General features: G+C 35.4%; 1 protein-coding gene across 3 annotated transcripts in view; it reads right to left on the bottom strand.

The window, feature by feature from the left end:
* The window catches only part of LOC130664930 (uncharacterized), a 72,161-nt gene that overhangs the window by 25,742 nt on the left and 21,810 nt on the right, over positions 1 to 24,609 (bottom strand). For all 3 annotated transcript variants that reach the window (XM_057465132.1, XM_057465130.1, XM_057465131.1), the window contains 3 exons: positions 24,079 to 24,221; positions 21,660 to 21,821; positions 18,974 to 19,030 (listed from right to left, as the gene is read on the bottom strand). In XM_057465132.1, the coding sequence (XP_057321115.1) occupies positions 18,974 to 19,030; positions 21,660 to 21,821; positions 24,079 to 24,221 (362 nt within the window). The remainder of the gene's footprint in view (positions 1 to 18,973; positions 19,031 to 21,659; positions 21,822 to 24,078; positions 24,222 to 24,609) is intronic.

The following is a 24,609-nucleotide window of genomic DNA, read 5'->3' as shown; positions in this document are numbered from 1 at the left end:
AAGCCAGACGAAGTCAGTGGTAATGAAAATGCAGTCACAAAATGGATTGAAGCTGATCAATCGGTCAGAGCAAGCATTATTTTAGCTATGGCACCGTCGGAATTGAAAACTATCAAAAATTGTAGAACGTCGAATGAACTTTGGCAAAAACTTGATCTATGCATCGAAAGGCCCGGCAAGGAAGGCGACGCGGCTAAAGTCGCTGTTTATGCGTAAATTGAACGAAGGAGGAGATTTACGACAGTTCCTAGATGACTTCCTTGAAGTATTGGACAAATTGGCGGCCATGGACATCGACATCAACGAGGTATTACTAACAACAATGATGTTACATGGGCTGCAGCCAAGCTTCGAAAATTTCCGATGCGTCATCGAAAGTCGAGACACATTACCGAAGCCGGAGGATTTAAAGATTAAAATTCTTAATGAAAGCTTAGCCAGGGCTAATGACTTACAAGAATTCGACGATAAAGCATTTGCGGCGAGCTCAAGATCACACAACGTATGAGTAGTGGTAAATATAAGAACTACGGAAAGTGTTACAAGTGCGGTAAATATGGCCATTTTGCTAAAAATTGCCGAGTATAGGGCGGCGGAAGTTCATCGCGAGCGTCAATTAGTACAACCGAAGATTTTTATGGACAAGCACAGACCAGAGAGGAAGCTAGTAAAATCCTGGGTCAGCCGAAATTGAAGTGGTGTCTGGAAAACGGATGTACGATACATATGTGTGGCGATGAAACCTTACTAATAGACAAAACAGCGTGCGATTCAATATTGAAATTAGCGACAGACGTTGCAACAACAGCAAAAGTTAAGGGCGTGGCTAAGATAGCCATTAGTGGTGGAATGCGTGAGTCAGCAAATTTTTATAATACACTATATGTCTCTGATTAAAAAAATCGATTTAAAGGGATTCAAAAAAAATTTTTTTCAATCCTTTTTAATATTTTTAAATACCTTGAATATTTTTGAATCTCTCTTCTTATGGGCATTTAACATTGCAAATCCCTTTAAATCGATTGTTTTAATCAGGGGTGCCTAGTCTACGAACAAATTTAGTGTCGGTATCAAAAATTACAGATAAAGGCAATAAGGTAATTTTTGACGACAAAGCGGCGACGGTAAAAGACCTCGAAGGCAAAAGAATCCTAGTTGCTGATCGAATAGGAGATCTCTATTTTATTCGAGAAAGTAAAAGCGAACAAACCCGAGTCGTTACTCGAACAGGTACAGAGACCTCAGAAAGGCCATCGATATCCGACGAAGCAACTGAGAGTCCACTAAATCTCTGGCACAGGAGATTGGGTCACATATACCAAAACGGAGTAAGAGAACTGTTTGAGGAGCAACTGGTGACTGGAATCGATCTACTATAAAAAGGAAACATCGGCGTATGCGACGTTTGCTGCCGCGGGAAGCTGTCAGCTAGACCATACACGGAGAGAGTCGACAGGAGCAAATTGCCGTTAGAAATAGTGCATTTAGACGTCTGCGGGCCCATGAGGGTAAATTCAAACGGAGGAGCCAAGTACATGGTGACGTTCACCGATGACCACAGCACGTGGTGTGAGGTCTACTTCGTAAAAAATAAAGGTGGGGTACTAGACTAGTTTAAAGAATATAAAAATGTTGTCGAAACTTTTACTGGCCAAAGAGTAAAATTCTTGCAGACAGACAATGGCCGTGAGTACTGCAATACAGAGTTCGATGAATATTTGAATCGCGAAGGGATCCAGAGGAGATTGTCGGCGCTGTATACGCCCCAACAGAATGGAGTAGTGGAGAGAAAAAATAGAACGCTACTGGACACAGCAAGGTGCATGTTGATTGAGGCAGGACTATCTCAATCATATTGGACAGAAGCGGTGGCCACAGCCAATTACTTGAGATATTGCTGCCCAAGTAGGTGTATCGGTGGAAACACACCATACGAAGTTTGGTATGGAAAAAGACCGGACTTAAGACACCTGAAAGTGTTCAGCGCGAGGGCATGCGTCCTAGACAAGGGCGTGGGGTGCGGCGAATTGGACCCAAAAGCCAGCGCAGGGCGCTTGGTTGGTTATGATCAACATTCAAAGGCGTACAGGGTACGTCTGGTCAGTGGAAAGATGTCGGCAACCCGCGACGTGCGTTTCGACAAAAATTTAAAGCCAGCGAAGGACTACATGGACCCGTTGGAAGGACCCAAAAGAGACAAGCTCCAGAAAAATCAAATACAAAAGGCGACGCAGAAAGCATCTGAAGTTGAAACCTATGTAGACGTTAACTTGACCCCATTCGGTGAGGAGAATGATGACGAAGAGGGGGAAACAGAAAACGAGGCCGACACGGCGATCATAATACCTAGAAGACTGTCAGGAAGACCCAAAATAGCAAGATCAGGAAGTCGTGGTAGACCACAGGAAGTATACAGGATTGACAGTCCATCCAACGTTGAATCAGAGAAATTAAGAGACAACGAGGACAACGTATTCGATGAAGAAATTGTCCGTGATCAGAAGATGCCACTAGACTCGTCATTGATTCAGGGTGAAAAGAGACTTAGAGGGCCAAAAAACTCAGACAGCCAAGAGGAAAGCGACGATGAGATGACGAATATCATCGAACAGATGGCACTTAACACGGATGTGCAAATGAACGACGCTCTAGACGGACTAGACGCTGACCAGTGGATGCAAGCAATCATCAAGGAAGTGAAATCACACTTAGAGCATGGAAACTGGGAAATCGTGCCCAGACTAGCAGACAAGAACGTCATCGGAACGAAAATAGTGCTGAAAAAACAAGTTAAACGTGGACGGTAACATCGAACGTAGAAAGGCACGTATAGTTGCGAGAGGTTTTACCCAACGACCAGAATTTGATTATCACGAAACATTTGCGCCCGTAGCCAGGCTAGAATCCGTCAGACTATTGATGGCGATTGCCGTTGAATTGCAAGCAAAAGTCCAACAATGGGACGTGAAAACAGCGTACCTCAACAGCGATGTCGAAGAGGAATTATACATGGAATTACCAGAATGCCTAGCTAAAGCCGTGGATGAGATCGTACGCAGTGAAAGGCGTGGCTCAGAAATACAAAAGGCAGCACTAAAAATGCAAGAAGCATTAAGGCAGGAAAACCATGTATGCAGATTAAGAAAAGCAATATAAGGACTAAAACAGTCAGGTAAAAGGTGGTATAACCATCTGCAAGGTATATTGAAAGAAACGAATTTCAACCACTATCGTCGGATCCATGTGTTTTCAAGATGATTCATCAAGGAAGCATAATCATTATCGCTATTTATGTCAACGACATGCTAGCGATAACCAACAACAACGATCTATTAAAAGCCGTGAAGAACAAATTAAATGAAGAATTGAAATTAACTGATCTCGGCGAAGCCAGATGTTGTCTCGGCATTGACATTGATCGAGAAGGTGGGATAAAGCTGTGTCAGAAAAGATACGTGCACAAAATATTGCGCAAATTTCAAATGAACAGCTGTAACACTACAAATACACTAGCAAGTCCAGAAACAAACCTATAGAAGGAAGCACAAACCCGAAAAATTCACCAAGAAATATCCTTATCGAGAATTGGTTGGGTCATTGATGTACCTAGCTGTAGTTCATTAAACATTCTCGAAATTGCGAGAACCGGGGACTGATATGTCAGTTCATGCAGGCATTGAGAGGGGGTGTTGGATATTTGGCAATGCCTACGTGGTCGCTAATGAACATTGTGCGCAGGTGTGCACTATGTGTAAATGAACGACGCTCTAGACGGACTAGACGCTGACCAGTGGATGCAAGCAATCATCAAGGAAGTGAAATCACACTTAGAGCATGGAACCTGGGAAATCGTGCCCAGACTAGCAGACAAGAACGTCATCGGAACGAAAATAGTGCTGAAAAACAAGTTAAACGTACTAACTGATCAAAATATAATTTCAAAAAAATGTTTGTTACATTCTGGCTTTTCCATTCATTGTACAGAATAATTTTTAATTACCAGGTTAAAGTCGTTAGGGTATTGATAGAACCCAGGTGCGTCAGGTCGTCGATTATTTGATATTCATTTATTTATCTTATTTTCGGGATTTAAAAATATTTTTGATGCCGATTCCAACTCCAGATAATCATTCTTATCATAGCAGGTGAATGGTAACAGATTCATCAGGAAACTCGAACTGTTGTTGAGCGCTCTGGGTTATAGGACAGGGAAGAACTGCTAGTAAGCGCTTGTCCCTGGGTATTAATAGAGCATGTATAGATCATAGTGTAGGTGAAAACATTAGGGTGCCAATTGGCACTCTAAAATATGGTTAAATTAATACGAATTAGTCATCGGTTTATTTTATAATTATTGGACTGTAAAAAGCAGACTGCTAGATTCGGATTTAGCAGAGTACTAGTCTCTGCTAAGTCCTCCTACTGACTAATTTTCTTCAATCACTGTATAATTACGTATCAAAAAAATTATTACAATATTGCATCTCAGGATACTTATAGAAACGTCGAAACAGTCTAATCCTCATCGACGTAGACACTTTGTTTTGTCTACAAATGCACAGCGTCGACGTTTTGAAAATGCTTATCAGCAGTATTTCCGTCAAACAGCTCATAATTTATTCATGAATTAGTTATGTATATTTAATTGATAAATATTACGGGAACGTAACATGTCAAAAAAAAATTGGACTTCATTGTGTGTTCGAAATTTTTTTTTTTTGACATTGTTTGGAAGTTCATTTTTTTCCTCACATTCACTGAGTAATTAATGCAAAACTAGAAAAAAAGTAAAAAAAAATTATTTTTTCATTTTGCCGATGATTACACAATTAAAAAAAAACGTGTTTTTCTAATTGTTTTGCGAAACTTTGATCGATTACTCCAGAAAAACGGTTCGATGGACCTACTTAAAAATTCACATTGATTCAAGTTTCGTTACTATAAGTAAAAACAATTTCGTAGTGTGGGTTAATTTCATTACCTAAATAAATGAGAAGTAAAAAAGTTAAAACAGAGTTTGTGCACCTGATTGAATTGAAATTAAGGAAACCCTTATATAATTGGTTTTTCCAAAGCCCACGGCCACTACCCATCTCCAAGGGTTGTTCATTTTGAGGCGGCCTGACTTTGACCTTTTGACCTTTAAGGACCAAAAGGAGACCAACAGGCTGAGCAGAGATCTCAACGAAACAGTAGGTGATTTCAAATTCGAAGAAAGTGTATTTTTCTTCTGACCGAATTGCACCGTCAAACCTAAAATGAAAAAATTCCCCAGGGTTGGGCATTTGACGATCCCAAAAACAACTATAAAACATTTTTAAGATATAAAGGCAAAAATCAGACCAGATGACCTTGGTTCTAAAATACAAGCAGTCAAAAAACGGCTGAAGATACGTCTTACTTCAGCTCGACAGTAAGTCTAAGGATTGAGGGCACTTCAGTAAAGCAATCATAGAAGTATAAGAAATACCGGTGTCGTTAAACACCTTACCCTAGAGATAACCATGGAAATTCGGGGCCTGGAATGCACGACCGGAAGTAGTGTTCGATTTACAAAAAAAAAAGTAGTAGGGGCAACGAATTGCCATCGTGGAGCTTAAAGGAAGTCTCGTTCGGCAACTACTTATGACAGCACGCATTAAAGTACAAGTTGAGTAAACTGCAAGATGAAAGTTGGGTGCAGCAGAGGGTGAAAGTATTGCGTTGTTCCAAGTGCCTTAACGTTGACCACCTGTCAATTAGATGTAAGGGTCCAGACAGCAGTAAAGTGTGCTTCAAATGAGGCTTAAACAATCACTTAATGGCGACCTGCCCCTCAAAACCATGGTGTTATTGGTATACAGAGAATAGAGACGTTATTTCTAAGCACATTGTTGGCTCAGGCACATGTAGTGTTTCTTAAGCCGTTGGAGGAAGCTAGCAAATAGCTGAAATGATTAATATACTCCAAGAGAATCTGCGTAGAAACTGAACTGTACATCATCTCTTGTTCCAGCTTGCACACGAGCGTAATAGAGATATTTGCATCATCTGTGATCAATATCTAGGAATTCGAAACAGCATCTGGTTTCCGGATTTCACAAGGACTGCAGCTATTTAAGTATCAAACCCCACAGCTGTGCCCATTCTCGATAGTGGGTGTGGAAAGGATTTTGTATGGATTAAATCCTTGAATGCCTTCTATGTCTGTTGCTACCTGTTCCCTAATAAAAACATCAGTTTTCTGCCAGAAACTCACTGGCATCTAAGATACTGTCAGAAGTCTAAACTGCGAAATAATTATAGCACGGGACTTTAATGCTGAGTCAACAGAATAAAAAATAGACTGGAGTGGTACCAGAGGCAATAAAGTTACCAACATGGCAGCTAGGCTATACCTGATCATTCTTAACACGAGGCCATCTCGACATTCCAAATACCGGGTTACCGTGAAACAATCATCGACCTAACACTGTTGACATCTGGAGTGACAAACAACACCAACGAATGAAAAGCCTTAGAAGATTACAATGCCAGAGACCACCCATTTATCATTTTTAGACATGGAAATGAAAAGCAAGAAAACCCTATACCTGCTTTTGGGCCAACCCCCTAATAAATTTAACAAGGAAAAATGATTAATATTGGCAGTGGAAGAGTGGCCATTACTTACGAGAAAGTGTGCACCAGGCTCGAAAGCTGAAGTCAAAAATTTCGCTGGGAAAATAGTAGAGGCCAACAGGAGGGTCTATGAAGAAGCTATGCCAAAAAAGCTGACGCATTATACCCGAAATCTTATTTATTGGTAGACACAGGAAATAGCTGAGCTCAGAAAAGCTTGCCTTTAGCTACAGCTAGAAAGCAATAAGAGCCAACAAACACCTGCTTCAATGGATAGACGACAACTCCAACTTTCTGTACAAGGCTGCAAGAAAAGACTTAAATACTGCAATAAAATCTAGCACAGCCATGCACTGAAAGGAATGATGTGCATAACTGGACGGTGACCCGTTGGGTAAAGTCTATCGAATCATCACCAAACGCATCAGCAAACTGACGCCAAAAGCTCTTAAAGAACCGTGAATGAAGGAAAATATAATTAACGACTTGTTCCCTAAACACCCAGATAGAAGGTCGAAAATCTTTATGCCAAGTGACGAAATACCGATCCTTACTCTACAAGAGCTGCAGAAGGCGGTAAAGTCATTGAGAAGTGGCAAGGCGACTGGCCCAGATGGTGTGCCCAGTGCAGTCATCGAATATTGTGCGCAATATTGTCCACACGTACGTCAAAAACGCTTTTAACTCCATCGGTTAAAATGATATCGTAGACGCCTTAGAAGAAGATTTCAATGTTGAAGAGTATATACAGAGTATAGGTAGTGACTATTTTGATGAAAGGTACCTTGAGTATAGCACTTCCAAAGGTCAGCGAACGGGGAATATCACAGTTGATGTACCCCAAGGCTCAACTCTCGGCCCAGACTATTGGAACGCATGCTATGATGAGCTACTCCGACTGCGTACTCCCAAGGAAACATTTCTCGAAGGTTTCGCTGATAATATTGCAGCACTGGTACTAGCAAAAAATAAAGCACAAAGACGGCATAAAATAGAGAAGGTAGTCGGCAGAATGTATAATTGGCTTAAAGATCATGGTCTGGAGTTGGCTGCACATAAAACCAAAATGGCGGTTCTCATGAAACAGAGATAGTTTTAAAAACCATCTAGCATGGTAATCGCCCCATTCATACTGAAGACGAAATAGCACTGGAACGCAGTAGCTGGATTTGAAAAGTATGTGCTCTACACAAAAAAGGAAGAGGATGAGCTACGAATAGCAAACAAAACGTAAGCAAGCAAAGGAGAGCATGAGCCAGGATCGGGCCGAAGTAATGCAAAAGCGGTTCCAGCCCGATCGCCTCGATGCGAGGGCGTAAGAGAGGAGGTTTTTTGGGGAGTAAGAATCTCACACTACTGGTAGAACATCTCCAGCTCTTCTGTTGTCCAGTGTCTTTTATGAGATTATTCCACCTCCAAAACAAAAGTGTATGTATGTTTTCTTTTCCTGGTGTAGAGGGCGCGCGCGCCCTCAAGTGAACCCTAAGACATCAGAACACTATGCCAGGACCGCTTTCACATTGTTTCAAAATGGGTTTGTTATTTTGCTTATACCGGAAATTAACCCAAAATAAACGTAAATTTTCTGTATAAACAAATTCGCTAGGGTAAGAAAAAACATAGCTTGGAAAAGATAGATCTTAATTTTTAAAACTGTACTTCTATTCCCTATCCGATTGTTGGTTGCGAAGTAATTAACTATTCAAGTCAAAAATGATATTTTTTCTCACCTCTGGGCGGAAAGTGCAACTTTCGTCCCGCTGTGCAAAACGAAGTTGCCGCTTTCCGCCTCTGTCGAGGAGAAAAATAGTATACACTATTTCTTTAAGAAAGCCTCGGATCACATGTTTCAATTTCATGTGATCTGAGACATTTCTTACTTTACTTCCCTAGGTGTGTAATATACTATTACTCAGCAAAAGATATTTTGTAGAGCTCTTGAAGATTTCAAATTGATAAAAATGCCACCTGGCAGCCAGAATGGAAGGGAGATTTTTTTAAAATTTTCAGCACTGTCCTAATTTTTCGCCAGCTCGCTCTTAGTTTGAAACGAAGGCGACCCTTGTTCATTTTTACTTGAGTTGAACTAATTTTGGAAGGTCAGTTCTTCAACCCGAGATTCTTAATCCACGATTTAAATATTATTAGTATACTTACATATTTTTGTGCCAGACACTTGAAATTACGACATTTAGCGCCTATAGCCGGCAGCTAAAAATATTAGATAAGATACAGCTGGTAAAAAAGATACCAAATCGTTCTAATAGTGACGTTATCATCGGATCAAAAAATATTTTTTGGTTACATGTGCGATAGCAAACGACCAGAAAATATCGAAGTAACTTAACGAGCCATCTTGTGACAAAATTTATTATTATTTTAATTCGTCCACTTACCGACTTCTCTCTAATTTTCAACAAATACTCAAAACAATCTTACCAAATAAATTAACACGGATTTATAACCTGCCATTTATAGGCACTAAATGTAGTAAATTGCAAATATCTGTCACAAAAACTAATGTATTTATCTAGTACAATCGAGTCTAAGACGCTCGCACTCGATAGATAAAGTACTATTATATTATCGTTAAAATTCATTTAGTTAAGACTTAACTTATTATTAATTACTTGATTATATTTTGAAAATATGAAATTTTATCTTGCTGGCATGCACTCTGGGTACGCAAATCCCTCCGTCGCTGACCGGACACGCGGCTGGAAAAAGAAAACTTAATTTCTACGGGGCTGGAGAAAGTAAAATGAATAAAAAGTAGATTCGGGTGTTATCTTATTAATTGTATTTATTTACCCAAGTTTTCCCCGTATATAAATATAAATTTCCCTTGATTCATTTAATTTATTTAAGGTTTTTTTATAATAATGAAATAGCAGGTAAAATCTAGACCCCTGGTAAAAACAGCGATACGCTTTACGGTAATAATTTCATCCTGAAAGACGATGAAATCGGATCGCAGCAAGGACTCCCGGAGAAAATCACCACCACTTATAAATTTGACTTAACAATATATATATATATTAGCACTTCTTCCTCCTACGATATCTCGCGAACGAATTAACCGATTTTGATGGCTAACGTGGCAATCGACGAATCTTATCCAGTCCTAGAGCTGATCAGATTTTGGAGTCGATCGTACAAATAGTTTCTGAAAAATCAATAAAAAACTAAAAAAAAAAAAATTTTTTTTTCCGTAATTCGAGTCTATTTGATCAAATGATCTGAAATTTTTAAGGAAGTTGATAGCCAACAAGCTTTTTCGATTGCCGCCCTAATCATCTAAATCGGTTTATTAGTAAAAAGTTACAAAGAGTTTACATACACACACATACATACACGTACACACCCACCAACATACACACACATCGACACCCACCCACACACACACACACACATACAGACAGACAGACAGACAGGCAGACAGGCAGACAGACACTCGGACATCATTCTGAAAATAGTCAGAATAGCTTCCTAGGTCCTTAAAACGTCGACATCTGATGAGAACTTGAATTTCGAAAATCGGGGTGAAAACAATAACAGATTTTTCGAAAATCTTTAATTTTCTTAGCGAAAAGTTAAAAATACAAATTAATCTTATAAAAAATATGATCTAGCAGTTTCTTGAAGTAGATTCTAAAAATAACAAATCCCTGTATCACAACTTCCGAAATTGGGTAAATTGAATATTTTTCAGCAATAAACTATACAAAATATCATTTTTCAAATGAGTCAAATCAAGTAAGTCTTAGTGTGTTACGATATTGGTTTATGTATGGGAAACAACAAATAATGTTTACCTTTTAAACATGAACCAATCACGATATATTATTCATTGTGTACCATTTAATACATTTGAAAGATAACGTGATTGCACTAACTTGGGTAACTGAGTAATTACTGGTAAAATCTTCTGGGTTACACTGTAGTTGCTTTCTCTAACCTTTTGGAGAGTGAATCGGCTACATCAATTATTTTATTCTCAGACGGGTCATAATTTTAAGTATCAACCTGTCCATTGCTGTTAATGTGCAGATCGTCGTTTTGATCATCCGTGAAGTTATCCCAACCAGGGTCACACTGTGGCATGCATTAATTTTTTTTTCTTTGTTGCTTATCTTTGACCATTTTTTTACTTGATTTACTAGTAAAATTTTATATTCTCAATTTCCTCTTTTTTTTTTGTTTACACAAAATCTTGTAACATCATATCATTTAGCGACTTTTCTTTGTTCATTACCCGCCTCAACAATAATATTTATTTTCCTGCAATTATTAAAGTAACTTTACTTGTGGTCGATGTCAGCTTTGTTAATACTAATATTTATTGATTAACAACAAAAAATTACTTTTAAGAATAGGAAAAAAATTTACAAATTTAGAGTTCTGAAAATAAGAGAGAATAATTTTTGTACATCTAATAAGATTAAATTTCTAACATGAAATAAAAATGTTTAACGTAAGAACAAAGTCAATACGTTAAAGGGATGCCCCCTTTACACCCAATGACCATTGAAAAATAAAAACGCCACTCAGAAAAGTATGTATTTTTTGTCTTTTCCTGTAACAAACTATAAATAATTTCCTACTTTATTCGGTCGTTTAAAGTTATAAATAGTTATAAATTTACAGATTGATGACATAAACGATGATTATTTTTACTCAACGAAAAGCTACGTATCTAAATGAAATTTTTTCTGGTACTAATTTTTAAGTTGCCGTTTGAGCACATGGAAAAATTGTCAGTTGTATTTTTCGAGAAAAAAATGAATGGAATTTCTAATTACAATGAACTAAACGTAACTGTAAAAAAATCTAATTATTCTTCATAAATTTAATAATAAGAGTGTCTTCTGATATTGGTAAGTTCATCGAGAAAAACATTTTTGTAGATAAGTAACAATCTTGTTGATAATATTTTTTGAATAAAAATGACAATATTGAAAAAATAAAGAAATCAATTAATTATTTAGAAATATTGAAGTCAGTAGTTAAATTGTTTATTTTTATTCATGACTTACTGAAAGGGAAAAAAATTTTGTGTCCGAAACCTTTTTAAAACTAAAAAAAAATGAATAATTCAAGAAATTGTTTTTTCAGTCATAACCGAATGTTAATTCTCGAATAATGGAATAAAAAAAGCTTTGTTTTACTCGAGTCATGAAAACTTTACAAGTTTGTGCTGGAAAGCTTACAACATTTTCGGCCGGAAAGGATCAGGAAGATTTAAGTCCATATTGACAGACCCACTCTGTAGAGCTTCTTAACTCCTCTCTACTTCCTAACTGTTGATAGGTACCCTCGCAGATTTGAATCACGGTGAAAACACGGTGGGTTTGTTCCATTTTACCACTGTGATTACGAGGTGGATACACCGTGGAACCACGGCGGTGAAATTGCCCAAAGCCACCGTGGAATCACGGTGGGTGCACCGCGTAATCACAGTGGAAACACCGTGTAAACACAGTGGTCAAGCCACCGTGGAATCACGGTGGATACACCGCGTAATCACAGTGGATACACTGTGTATACCCGATGGTGAAATGGAACAAACCCACCGTGTGACCACGGTGGATCCACGGTGTTTACACTTCCACGGTGTTTCCACCCTGATTCAAATCTGCGAGGGTAGGGCTAATATTCATATACGTATTTTTTATCGATTAAATTTATCTATTGATTTTTTGTTATTCATAATATTTCACAATGTTTATAGGCTCTACCTGTCGAATGGTATACTTTAATTTCCTCAGCTGATTATTTATATATCCAGTTTTTATGGCTGTGGAACGACTTGTGCCTATCGCATTACAGCATTACAAGATACCCTACACTTTACTTTTTGAAGTGAAAGTGCAGTGACATGTAGAAATCACAGAGAAAACCTATGCCAGGACAGTCAGTACGGGCGAAGCTCTCATGCTCGATGCTACTTAACTTGGTGATTTCCCAAGCCACACGCAAATCGAACAGCTGCCTCTGTTTACATTAACATAAACATGCATACTTAACGCATTTTGATTTTTAGAGTCATATTTAAAATTTCAAAACCATGATATTGAATGAATACACTACTCGCAAAATTTATAATATAAAAAAAACTAAAGTTTTTGATTTCATTTTCAGCAAGCTGTATCTCTGCGAATCGTCATCACAGAGTAAAAAAAAAAGCAAATTAAAAACCCGGAATTTTAGTTTTTACATTGTCAAATCAACAATTTATATTACTAGCGTGTTTTAAGCGATCATAGAAAAATTAATAAAAAATGATCTGTAAATAAGTTGACCCTGCGGGCCAGCCTTAAAATTTTCCGCTGTTTTCAAGCTCAGAGAGCTCGAAAACGTGTTCTTCACTTTTTTTTTACTTGACAATAGCTTTGATTACATTGGTGTTTTCAAATTTTAAAACGATGCGTTTTATATTGAACTTGAAAAATTCGAGACATCCAAAATACTTAATAAACAAGCGTTGTTAAAATTTTTATTCACAATTATGTTGAAAAAATCAATGTATTAATCAGGAAGAAATCAATGGTGGTGATTACAATGAAGATTTTAATGAGTTTAAACTAAGATTAGAGTATTAATATATAAAGTATTCGAGGAAAATGTTAAAAAGGTTGTTTTTTAATATTTTTATTGGTAATATTATTTGAGGTGAAGAACGAATTGTTTTACATTATGTGGTGATCGACAAAGACCATAAAAACGAAGAGTTAGTATGATTTTAGACACATTTTTTGAAAGTTTAAGCTTTTTTTGGATTTATTGATTTTTTAGAAAAATTAACAAAAAAGTTGAAGAAAGATCTTTACAAACGCGACTTAGTGCATTTTCATACATCACCATTCTCGTAGCGCAAACATATTTTTTTTTTACCGCAATTCAATGGATATGCCTCATATGGGTTATTTTGAAGTTTTCAAAACCCTACTTAAATTTTTCAAACGACTATTAGTTCTCAAGTAATTGATTAGTATACTACAAATAACTTTTTTGCTTTAAGCGATGATAACTTAGCGAAAAATCATAGAATAAAAATTCTGAACGTCTTAAATTTAAGTAATAGAATCAAATTAAAAGGAAATGAAAAACTCGTTAATAATATAAATTTTCGATTTGTTAATCTAAAAGCTAGACTCTTGAGGCGCCAATGTGCTTGTATTTTTCAGAGATACAGCTTGCTGCAAATAAAATTAAAAATTTTAGATTTTTTTTCATTCTATCGATTTTATAAGTAGCATATTTTATGTTAAAATTTAATATCGTTTTGAACTTTTAAGTCATAAATTCAGTACTCAATCTTCAGGTAAATAAATATTAAAGACTTGATATATAGTAATAAGATTTTTATTGATAAACTCAAAACTTTATCAACATTATTTTAATTGTTATCGTTACTCTTCAAATAACCCGATAAACGATTTCATCAAGTATTATTTTCTGCAAATAATTCTTTATTTTTGATCAAATTCTTGATAAATTAAAAATCTAAAAAATATATCTTTAAGTGAAACTACTTCTCACATTAAAAATCACTGTGAATTTACCATGTTCATTAACACTATATTTAACTACATTGAATATTTGAAAATAAAACGCTGCCATTGTGCATCAAGAAAAAAAATATGTACTAAGAGCTACCGCCATTTTGCTGCAAAATTGACGTATTTTACTCAAATCAGCACTGTTGAACCAACAGTAATTTTGATGAGTGAACTGAATTTAGTTCGGAGCACATGTTTTTTTTCTCAGTATACTATTGATTAAATTATCGCTTATATCAAATAATATTTACCCGGGTCACAATATCTAGCCTCAATCTAACAGGTAGCATCCGGGCAAATCTGCATATATGATATATATATATATATATATATATATATATATATATATATATATATTGTAACATGATGAAAAGTTCAACATTGACCCGTGGTAAAAAATTATTTGAAGATAATAAATCGTTATCCAGTGAGCTAATTTTGGTGACATCTATGATCACCATTCCGACTTTGACCGAGCAATCGAACCGACGCATTGATTGAAACGGGAGATCCGGGATAGACACCAAACTGAACAGCCACGTTTTTTTTATTTGAACAATTCGACCTGACCAAATGAACAATACTCGATTCCGACGTTTGAACAATTTGAATTACGACATGTAAGATCTATCCGAGTTTGATCAACGAACAATAAATTGCGACAATTAATTTCGACCGACAATAACAGAGTTCGTGAACAAGTGAACAAGCCGAAGCCTCGGCCCAAAACTGAACAAAGTGTACGCCTGAATTGTTTTGTTAATAAATAAGTGACGTGCGATAATAATTAATTAACGAAATCCTTAATTACGTGTAATAACGGTATGGTAGTGAAATTGAACGCGTTACCGAAATAAAATATTATGTTATATTTTATTTTATATCATTCGAGCGATTCTGAGAATCACGGATTATCTGTGTCTCATTCGCAACAGCAGTCTTGTCGCCTTGCCGTGTAAGAATACTTTGACGTCACTCGTCGAGTATTTCGTTAATACTTCCGCTGTACGTGTGTCTCCGGACAATAAACGTATTTTTTTTAATTTTGTCAACCGACTGTGTTTTCTTTGAGCAATGAACTGATTTTGTTTTCCGATCAACTACGAGCAATTGTGTTTTGTTTATATCGAGTCAAGCCGACAACGGCAAATTATTATTTTGTTTGTAACCGATCATTTTTGAAATACCGATTAATTCTTTTGTGTTTAATATACGACCAATCATTGTGTTTAATTCTGATCAATTATTTATCGTAATATTAAGTGCCTGACCTTTTCCTGATCCGCCACCCTGAGCCGACATTTCGATAATTGTTTATTTGGTGATTATAAAATAACCTGGTGCCCAACTATAAAAATTTTCAACAAGGTTGCCAAAAATCGTAAGTGTATTCGGACTTCACTCCGGTAGATCCCCGATGGTGAAAAACCCGTTACAATATATACGATGCATATATGCGACATATTCCAGATTTGCCCGGATATATCCGGATGTATATGTTTTTCGTATGGGATCTTAGCGTTTTACATCGTCATGACATTATTAATTAAATCGTTACATTATCTTTTTAAATATTTCATTGAATTCCATTTAACAATTTAACACTCCACATTTAAATAAATACAATTTAAAAAAATTTCTAAGAATTAACAAAAGAAAGGCGTTTAAGTGATGTTTTCTTAATTATTACAAAAAAAAAAAATTTAATTATACTTCCTGACAATCTTGCAACTTAATATAGAGAGTTTCAACTGCAGAATTATACGAGCAACTTTCCCTCTTTGTACCTTTGACTGCTTTTAGGCTGTTCGTTACGGGATTTATATCGATAAAAATGCTAAAATCACAAAAAAGTAACGAGTTAATTATTGAATGAAGTCAACAAAAATCCTCCAATTTTTAACAGTTACCGTTCAATCCGTTTAAAATTGTTAATTTTAGCAGGTGTAAAATTAATAGACACAATTTATTAAATTTGGATTACACTTCTATTTATGAAGTAGTATCTAACGTTGAGAAAATAAAAAATGTATAACATATATTAGACTGACTTAAAAAATCAACTATTCTTAACTTCTCGCTAAGAAAATTGTAAATTTTCAAAAATTCGGAGGTTATTGATTTTGGTCCGATTTATGAAAATCGAATTTTCATCAGATGTCGTCGTTTTGAGGTCCTACGAAGCTATTCTGACTAATTTCATGATAATGTCCGAGTGTATTTGAACTTTAAGGTGTCATTCGACGCGGTTTGTCTATATCTTGAAGCTGTGAGAAGTTGAGCTTGATCGGTAGGGCTCGTTCAGAGATATTCTAAAAATAAAATTTTTTAAAAATGTTTTTTTCGGATAACTTTTAATGTGCTCGATGGATTGATCCCAAAATCTACTGGGCTCTAAAGCTTTATAAGCTGCGTCAAATGCCTTCTCGACCATCAAAATCGGGTCATTCATTCAAGAGAAACCGTTGTCGAAAGAATAAAAAAAAATTTATTTTTATTTTTTTTTAAATATCTCAAAAACGACTCGATAAATCGAATTTAAAATTTGATCAGCTTTAGAACTTGATAAAACGCGTCGATTACCACCTCAATCGTCCCAATCGGTTTATTCGTTTGAGAGATATCGCTGATGAAAGAAATAGTGAAAAAGGTTTTTTTTCGAATATCTACAAAAAAATTGAATCAATCGATTTCAAAATCTTATCAGTTCTAGAACTTAATAAGCCACGTCGATTATTACCTTAACCGTCTCGATCGGTCGATTCGTTTGAGATATATAGTTGGAGAAAAAATGATGAAAACCGTTTTTTTGTTATACTCGCTCTAAAAGTTCAACTTTTGAGCGCTGGGTGCCGTCCGTAAAGGGACTCTTTTTTAGAGACTCTACTATACTGTCTTTTTTTCACGGCCTAGGCCGTGAAGTTTTACCCCCTCCTTTCGAACCTTCCCGCCACAAACGTTAAGCTTATATCGAAATATCGCCGTCAGAAAACCGCCACTTCACAGCCTTATGACGTAAATATCGATTCTTCGAAAACAACAGCGTACAAAAGTATTTTCTAGCATGAAGAGCTCCAAAATGTATTCACAATAATGTTTTCGAGGTTCTTGAGCTCGAAAACAGCGGGAAGTTTTAGGGCTGGCCCACAGGGTCAACTGATAGACCGATTTTTTTTTCTTGATATCCCCCTTTAAAATATTTTTAGAGTACCAAAAAAAAACGGTTGCCAAAACCAGAGCTCTTAATTTGAATATTTAGAGGTCACGCATCGTAGATTTCTATTTTCTACTTAAATAACACGGAATAAACTTTTTTTTTTTTTTTCTTTAACATTGTCTAGTTTACAAACCAATCAATGGATTTTTATGTGCGATAAATATTTTTGTAGGAAATCGAACGCTCTAAAAAAATGACACCAATCATTTTTTGATTAATCCATTTCTTCGAAAGTTTATTCAGCTTGAACTTAAATTTATAGTGAATTTCGATATCTTATTACTTTTCTGGCAGAACTATCAGACTTATCACAAAATGTTATAAAAACTTTTTTTATAGATAATTTTATTCCTGACAAATTATTACCAATAAAGTTTTTTTGGAATTCCATATTGTTTTCAAGTTATGATCATTTTAATGTCAAGCTCTTGAAATCGACCAGAACCACTTTTTTCAGAGCTTGAAATGAAAATGAAAATAACTAGAAAACAATACGGAATTTGAAAAAAATTGTACTGATAATAATTTGTAGAGAATGAAATTGGCAACAAAAAAGATCCGATAACATTTTGTGATAAGTCTGATAGTTTCACCGGAAAAGTAAAACGATCTCCAACTTTACTTCGAGCTCTAATAACTCTAAAACAGATGGATTTATCGAAAAATGATAAGAGACCTCTTTTGTAGAGCGTTCAATGTCCTACAAAAAGATGTATTAGTCTATTTGATCTATTGATTTGTTAACAAGGTTAAAAATACTTGAAGCTAAAATAAAAATTTTCCCCATGTTATTTAAATGGGAAAATCGAATTTTTCAATGAGCTAGGTCTGTAATCGACATAGAATTTTTTTTTCTTGCGCGAAAATTTTTTTTTGTGTTGAACCATGATTTTTTTCACATGCACTCCCTCGCAAATTTGAATCACGGTGGAAACACCGTAGAAGTGTAAACACCGTGGATCCACCGGGGTTACACGGTGGGTTTGTTCCATTTCACCACCGCGTAATCACAGTGGTAAAATGGAACAAACCCACCGTGTTTCCGGCGTGATTCAAATCTGCGAGGGCTTGAAAAAAAAAATCTGGCTCCGAAATGAAGCACCCTAATAACCATACACAGCCATGTATGAAATCATTCGGAAACTATATCTAGCCACATTTGGTCATGTATTGCCATACATTATACATATATGGCCATGCATGACCATATATGATTCGTTTTTCTCGGAAGATTTAATATGATTTTATGATTTAAAATAATTCAAAGTCGAGAATTTCTAATTATTTTGAATTATTTCAAATGAGATTGTTTAATCAGGGCGAGTTGAAGCTATAACAGATTTTTTTTCTATGTATAAAAAATGTTCCATAGCTCTTAAATAATTGAAAAGAATAGCGAAAATGTTAAGATTAAGTTAAAAAATTGAAGCTTATTGAATCAGCTTTAAAACACATTCTATACAAATTTTCTATAAGTTTTCGATTCAAAGTTATATGAACCTTAATAGTCAAAAGATAAACTTTTTTTAAAAATCGTGAAACTTTTAAACATGTGCAATTAACATTAAAATGAATATACTGGAAACTTTTTTACCTCCTCGTGCTCTTTATGGAAGCGCTCTTTCTGCTTCAAGGCATCCTGCATTTTTAACTGAAACATTCAACAAGTATACAATGAATACATAGTCATTAACATAGAAAATCCTCAAATAAATGAATTTGGATGTGACAATTATAAATTCATCACAAGAATATACTTGATTTTTGTATTTAATGTTTATTTTAATATTATTTTGTTTATTCGGATTCATTATATTAATAAATTATACATAACAAGAATGTGAACAAGACATTGAAAACAAATCAATAGTATATTACACACCTAGGGAAGTAAAGTAAGAAATGTCTCAGATCACATGTAATTGTTGGTCGAGGCGAAGCCGAGGTCAACAAACATGTGATCTGAGGCTTTCTTATTTACTTCCCGAGGAGTGTATACTATTTTTCTCCTCGACGGAGGCGGAAAGCGGCAACTTCGTTTTGCACAGCGGGACAAAAGTTGACGCTTTCCGCCTGGAGGTGAGAAAATGATAATAATAAAAGGACAAATGATTAAAAAAAAAAGTGGCAAATAAATTAAAATGACAAAAATATTGATAGTTGCTACCTCTGTGGGCCAAACACCAAGACCATCTCAAGAAATAAAGAGAGTCTGATCGAAGTGGGCTTGGAAAGGCCCCCCGTGGTACCAGTCTCCTAGTGCTGGTCAACATGGTTGCTTATGGATAAGTGGTGGAACGCAACTTCTCCCCATACCCTATGTAAAAGACTTCCTCCACTTGTTCTCTTTCGGGTACCCAACAAGATATTACCCGCTTGTTCATCCTTGATGAATTTTCGACTTTCCGGGCCTTTAAGCGCTCTTCTTATTCAAGCCAAATCAAAGTTTAGAGCATCTCGGGAAACTTTCAGCCCTTAATGTTGCAGAATGGCGGAGTAATGAATTTTTTTCAGAAAAAAAGCCATTTTCGCTGAATTTTTACACATATGACCAGTTTTTAGAAAGCCATCTTTAAATTGGCTGATGAAAATAATTAAAAAAGTTGAAAAACTCTTCAACGAACCGAAAACAGTCGGTTGGAAGTCTTAAAACACCCACATGTCTTGTACAAATAGGTTTTTCAGCGTGAGGTAATGTGTTACCCCATGTAGCCATTATGTGGCCTGACTGAGGTGTAGCCGCTAAGGGTTGAGCGACAAACAACCGAGAAATGGATCAAGCCAATCCATTTGTTTTACATCTTCTCGGTTCGAATATGGATATTCAGTTTATAACTGACGAGTACTCGTGTGCTGCATACGATGTTTACCAAACAAGGGATTAGTAATCTTCAGCGTAAAATCATCAAAGTAATGGATGAACATCCCGAGTTCGACATCATAGAGATTACTCGCATGCATAGTATTGATATGGTCAATGCAGTAGAAACGACAAGCCAAGAAGCCACATGGTTTTTTTTTACGGTTACCAATGACGTCGAGTTTTGTAAAGATAGTTTATTTAGTGACTGTTTAACCGATTGAAAGACAGCAAATAAGGAAAACACTTGAACAATGGAATTCAGGAAAAGTTGATGATGATTCAACTAACTAATGGCAAAATAATTGTTTTGAAAAGTCCGAAAGGAGAATAATAGAACTAGAAGATCTGATCGAAATTTTATCTGAAAAAAAATATGTACACTTATATTGCAAAGATCTATCTAGTGACTATGCTGCAAAATACATTTCAAACGAAACAATGCAGTATTTTCAGTTTACACGCATTCCAGGATATAATTAGGTTTGCTTGACAGGTGAGCAATTCTCAGGTGACAATGACCAATTATCAATAACATAACATCTGGCACTTTAGCACTTAACTTTGTCTGAAATCGCATTTTACACGATTATGCATTATTTTCAGACCTAATGCAGTCTAGGATGTAAACAGGATCGTTTCATGGGTGACCATTTCTCAGGTGACAATGACCAATCACCAGTAACATAGCACTTGGCACATTAGCACGTTACATTGTCTGAAATCACACTCCACATACTATTACGAAGTATTTTCAGACTTAACCCACTTCACTATGGTAATCGAGCCGTTCAGGAGCTGACCAATTTCCACGCAGTCTTCTCCAATTCCATGAAGCAACGTTCCCAAAATCTGAATAGTAACTATGCATCAAAGCACTGCATACACAGAATAATGCAGCATCGACTAGGTTTTTTCGTTTTGTATTGTCTGGTATGTTCGAAATTCATCATGGATGGTCATATGCTCTTTGTATTCAAATGCTTGTTGCCAGTTAATCTTTTTTTTTTTTCATTTATTCAAAAAAACTTCGATTTGCTGCGTATAAGCTGATTAATTATGCGATTATAGACATAGGGCAATAAATGAATTGCTTATTGTGATAATACGTTATTTTATAGTATGAAGAAACTTGATGAATGTTGGGAAAGAGTTCAAAAATTCAAGACCTAAATAGTGAACGGCTCTATTTGAAATAATGCCCAATTGATAGTGACCTTGGAATTTTAAGCTTCCCATTGAAGATCTATTTTATAGCAAGTCTTACAATTAATTCTAACAATCGAAATAAAAAAAAAATTGCAATGAATTATAAACTTAGTAAGGTGTCATCCTTAAGACGATTTATGGAGAACTATTTCATTGCATTCAATATGCATGATAAATTATTATAAATTTTATCAATGAAATGCAAGCTTACCCTATGGATAGTTTCTTCAAAACTGTTAGACTGACCGCTATTCATTTGAAAGTATCTTAGTCTATCAAAATCTTTTGGGTCCACAATGGAACGAAGAACGGTATGACTTATTTCAGGACCTAAGTCAAGTCCACTTTGGAGTACGCTGTCTGGTGTATCTACCTGAAATAAAACGAAAATAAATCATTACAGCTCGTTTCTAATGAAAATTCAAGAAACGAATATAATAACGAAAAATAATCAACGAAATAATTTTATCTCAATTTCTTTGAAGGCAATGATGGAAAAGTCTTCTCTTATCACGCTTACACGACAGATATACTATAGTTTGTTATCTAGTTGTATTTTTCAGTTTTAGTATTATTTCGTTTTCGAGTAGAATTTTGTGGCTTTTCAAATAGCTGGTTCTGTAACAATTCAACCACAAACAATTCAACCACAACATTTCAATCGACGACAGTTTAACCGAACGACAATTTAACCAGTGATATTTCAACTGGATGTCAGTTTGACAGCAAGATTTATTAACCGTGGAATGAACACAAGCCATTGCTTTTTCTAGAATTTACAAACTATAATCTAGACTCATAGGTGATTTAATTTCGAAATACCCTCGCAGATTTGAATCACGGTGGAAACACCGTGGAAGTGTAAACACCGTGGATCCACCGTGGTTACACGGTGGGTTTGTTCCATTTCACCACCGGGTATACACGGTGTTTCCACTGTGATTACGCGGTGTATCCACCGTGATTCCACGGTGGCTTTGTGCTATTTCACCACCATGGTTCCACGCTGTATCCACCACGTAATCACAGAGAAAACACCGTGTATACACAGTGGTAAAGCCACCGTGGAATCATGGTGGATACACCGCGTAATCACAGTGGTAAAATGGAACAAACCCACCGTGTTTCCACCGTGATTCAAATCTGCGAGAGTAATCATTAAATAATAAATTATGTTTTTTTTAACAAGAAAATTCATTAAACACAATATTTTTGTATTCATTGAATGCAAAGATCATCTTGAAAAGAATTTCTGAGATTAGAAACAAGCTAGGAGTCAAACCCAGATTTTCACGATAACATCCTCGAATGCATCCTCTAAAACAATGATATGTTCAACAAATACCAATGAAAAATGACAAAAAGAAATTTTTTTTTTCCATCTGTTGTTACGTTCGCGAAATAATGAATTCTCATCTTTATACGAGGAGCTTCACCTCTCAACCCCTACTGGGGCTCCACCCCTTGGAATTGAAAACATTGAAAAACATGATCGAATCAAAAACTACCTGAAATCAATAATCGCTTGAAAAATCGATTTTTCGATCTATTTCTTCGGATTACCTAATAAATTATAACATTACAATAAACTGCGGTTAATGCAGTTAAACTAACATCCGGTTGAAATAACACTGGTTAAAATGTTGTTTGGTTAAACTGTCGTCGATTGAAATGTCGCAGTTGAATTGTCTGTGGTTGAATTGTTACAGAACCGGTCAGACTTAATGGAATTCAAATGTAGTTAAAAGTCATCAAGATTATTGTATAATCAATTTTTGAATAGCTCAAATAGTATACATTTACAATAAATTATAATTGTTTACGATGAAATCAGTTGTAAGAGTTTTTTGAATACGAAAAAAAGGTAAAGCGTCGTCGGTTTGAATCGTTTTAAATCGTCATTAATCGTCTTTAATCGTAAAATAATATAGAAATTTCTGGTTACGCATAAAGATTAAAAACGATTTATGACGATTTGAAATTTTAATCTTCATGAATCGTTTTTAATCGTAAAATAATAAATTGTCTTTTGACGATTAGAGACGATTAAATGTGAAAAACCATGACAATTATGACGATTGATGATGATTAAATTTTTAATCGTTTTTAATCGTCACAAATCGTTTTGTTTAATCAGGGCCATTTCGATTCCTACTAAATATCTGTTAAAAATTTTGCGACATTCCAATACGCTCTTTAGTTATTTGCATTTACGAATCAATTTTTTCAAAAAATTGTGTTTTAATTTTGATTAATTGTAATAATAAAAAATAGAAAATAATGATATTTAAATCCATTTACATTGTCAATTATAAAAATTGCTGTAACTCATAAACTATCGGTTGGAGCAACTTAGGTCTAAGGACCTTTTTCACAGAGGATGAAATTTTATTCGAACATATGTATTCTTTGTTTCCCTATACTTATCGGTCCGTCCTAAAAAATGAAAAAATCACGATTTTCATCAAAAATGAAATCCAACTTTTTTTTATTCGTAAGTTCAAAACTTTTGAAATTTTTTGCACATTTCTAATGGACTAATAATTCTGTTCTTTTGTGCATTTTTATTCTAATGGAACTGGGAAGTTTGCAAACGAAATCAATTATAAAGACCATGTGGCCAAACATACCCTCTGTGGAACACCTATTTTCGTTCGTCCGGTATATTTTGGTGAAGCTTGTGACTGGCTCTGCTTTTCTTTTCTGTGCGTTTTTAGTCCTTTTAACAAACGGGAAAAAGTTGTTTTTTTTTTACTTGTATTCAGATCTTGTTCTGCAACATCAATCAATAAAATGAAAATCAATAAATATCTACTTGAATTTTATGAGTATTGAGAATAATAATTTATCTATACAAATATTGCGATAAAGCTAATCATTCACTTTAATTCATGTGCGGCGTTGTCACCATGCACCATTGAGTGAAACTAATGATTCTTAGCGGTAACCTACAATCTTCAATGAAACTTTCGATTTTCACTATCATAACTATTTATTATACATTGAGAATCGTCACTCAGCACATTTGAACGCTCTTAAAAATGTTGACGTATCGTTTATTACTATTGTTTGCAATGTAATACCTTGAGAAAACAAGCTTCGAAAATTTATCAGTATTTAGCATATCTTAGTGTTAAATACTGATGACAACCCATAAATAT

The sequence above is a fragment of the Microplitis mediator genome, chromosome 3 (assembly GCF_029852145.1).
Source record: "Microplitis mediator isolate UGA2020A chromosome 3, iyMicMedi2.1, whole genome shotgun sequence".
NCBI lineage: Eukaryota > Metazoa > Arthropoda > Insecta > Hymenoptera > Braconidae > Microplitis > Microplitis mediator.
Note: the sequence above shows the minus strand (reverse complement) of the source record. Positions and strands in the feature narration are given on the sequence as shown.